The following is a 2,500-nucleotide window of genomic DNA, read 5'->3' on the forward strand; positions in this document are numbered from 1 at the left end:
CACACACACACACACACTTGCACTCGCACTCACTCACACTCGAACACACACATTCACATACTCTTACTCACATATTCACACACACTCTCATGCTCACACATACTCACTCACACCCTCACACACACTCACACACACACACACACACACACACACACACACTTACATACTTAATCACACACACACTCACACACATACACACACACTCGCACATACTCACTCGTACTCACACTCGCACACACACTCACTCACACACACACACACACTCACTCGCACTCACACACACACACACTAACTCACTCACTCACATACTCACTCACACACACACTCACTCGCACTCACACACACACACTAACTCACTCACTCACATACTCACTCACACACACACTCACTCGCACTCACACACACACACTAACTCACTCACTCACATACTCACTCACACACACACACTCACTCGCACTCACACACACTCACTTACTCACTCACTCACATACTCACTCACACACACACACTCACTCGCACTCACACACACACACTAACTCACTCACTCACATACTCACTCACACACACACACTCACTCGCACTCGCACACACACTCACTCACACACACACACACACTCACTCGCACTCACACATACACACACTAACTCACTCACTCACATACTCACTCACACACACACACTCACTCGCACTCACACACACTCACTTACTCACTCACTCACATACTCACACTCACACACATACACACACACTTACATACTCAATCACACACACACTAACTCACTCACTCACATACTCACTCACTCACATACTCACTCACACACACACACACTCACTCGCACTCACACACACACTCACTCACTCACTCACTCACATACTCACTCACACACACACACACACACACACACACACACACACACACACACACTCACTCACTCACATACTCACACACATACACACACACTCACACACACACACATACACACATACTCACACTCACTCACTCACTCACTCACTCACTCACTCACATACTCATTCACACACACACACACACACACACACTCACTCACTCACATACTCACTCGCACTCACACACATACACACACTCACTCGCACTCACTCACTCACATACTCACACACATACACACACACTCACACACACACACATACACACATACTCACACTCACTCACTCACATACCCACTCACACACTCACGCTCACACACACACTCACACACATACTCACTCGCACACACACACGCTCACTCACTCACTCACATACCCACTCACACACTCACGCTCACACACACACTCACACACATACTCACTCGCACACACACACGCTCACTCACTCACTCACATACTCACTCACACACACACACACACACACTCACTCACTCACTCACTCACTCACATACTCACTCACACACACACACACACCACACACATCACTCGCACTCACTCACTCACACACTCACTCACTCACTCACTCACTCACATACTCACACTCACACACATACACACACACACACACACACACACACACACACACACACACATACATACTCACACTCACTCACTCACATACTCACTCACACACTCACGCTCACACACACACACACACACACACACACTCACACTCACACTCACATACTATCTCACACTCACACTCACTCACTCACTCACTCACTCACTCACTCACTCACACTCACTCACTCACACCCCCACACACAGACACTCACACACACTCCGTCTCTCCTCAGGCAGTGTTCCTGCGCCGAAGTCGATGGGATCGTGGATTTTATCCAGAGGTTTGGGGAAGACTCTGGATGAGATGGCGGTGACGATCCCTCATGACATCTATGTGTTCGGGACGCAGGAGAACTCTGTGTGTGATAAGGAGTGGGTGGAGACGCTCCGCTGCGCCCTCAAAGACTACACCGAGACCGACTACAAACCCGTGAGACACGCTGCAGCTCCGAGCCTCATATCTCACATTTCACTTTCACTTCTACTCTTCCTGTTATGTGCTTTTGACATGTTTCATTATTAGTTTTAGGTTTTGTTATTACGTAACTATTTATATGCTATCATAGTTGTATTCATATTTTGAAACAACTGAAAATATAAAACTAAAAGCTTTTAATTTATTTGTAGTCTTTTTTAAAATTTTGTTATGTACTTTTGGCATTTTTATTAGTTTTAGGCTTTTGTTATTGTAGTATTTTTTATATACTATTTTATTAGTGTGTAAGTACATTATATAATATTATAGTTTTTGATATAATAATTTGAAGTAGCTTTTATTTTTATATTTTCAGATTTTAGTGAAATTTCTACTCATTTTGTTATGTGCTTTTGACATTTTTATTATTAGTTTTAGGTTTTGTTATTGTATTATTTATTTGCTATTATAGTTTTTATTAATGGTGTGAATTAGCTTTTATTTTTATATTTTCAGTTTAAATTTCATTTTAGTTTAGTTTGTAGAAATTTGATGTGC

At 43.3% G+C, this 2,500-nt stretch overlaps 1 protein-coding gene across 1 annotated transcript in view; it reads left to right on the forward strand.

The window, feature by feature from the left end:
* Positions 1 to 2,500, forward strand: part of LOC109053237 (phosphatidylinositol 3,4,5-trisphosphate 5-phosphatase 2A-like) — a 34,361-nt gene that overhangs the window by 17,114 nt on the left and 14,747 nt on the right. The window contains 1 exon segment of the mRNA XM_042740085.1: positions 1,761 to 1,957. Within this exon segment, the coding sequence (XP_042596019.1) occupies positions 1,761 to 1,957 (197 nt within the window).

Source organism: Cyprinus carpio, chromosome B15 (assembly GCF_018340385.1).
Source record: "Cyprinus carpio isolate SPL01 chromosome B15, ASM1834038v1, whole genome shotgun sequence".
In the NCBI taxonomy this organism is placed as follows: Eukaryota; Metazoa; Chordata; class Actinopteri; order Cypriniformes; family Cyprinidae; genus Cyprinus; species Cyprinus carpio.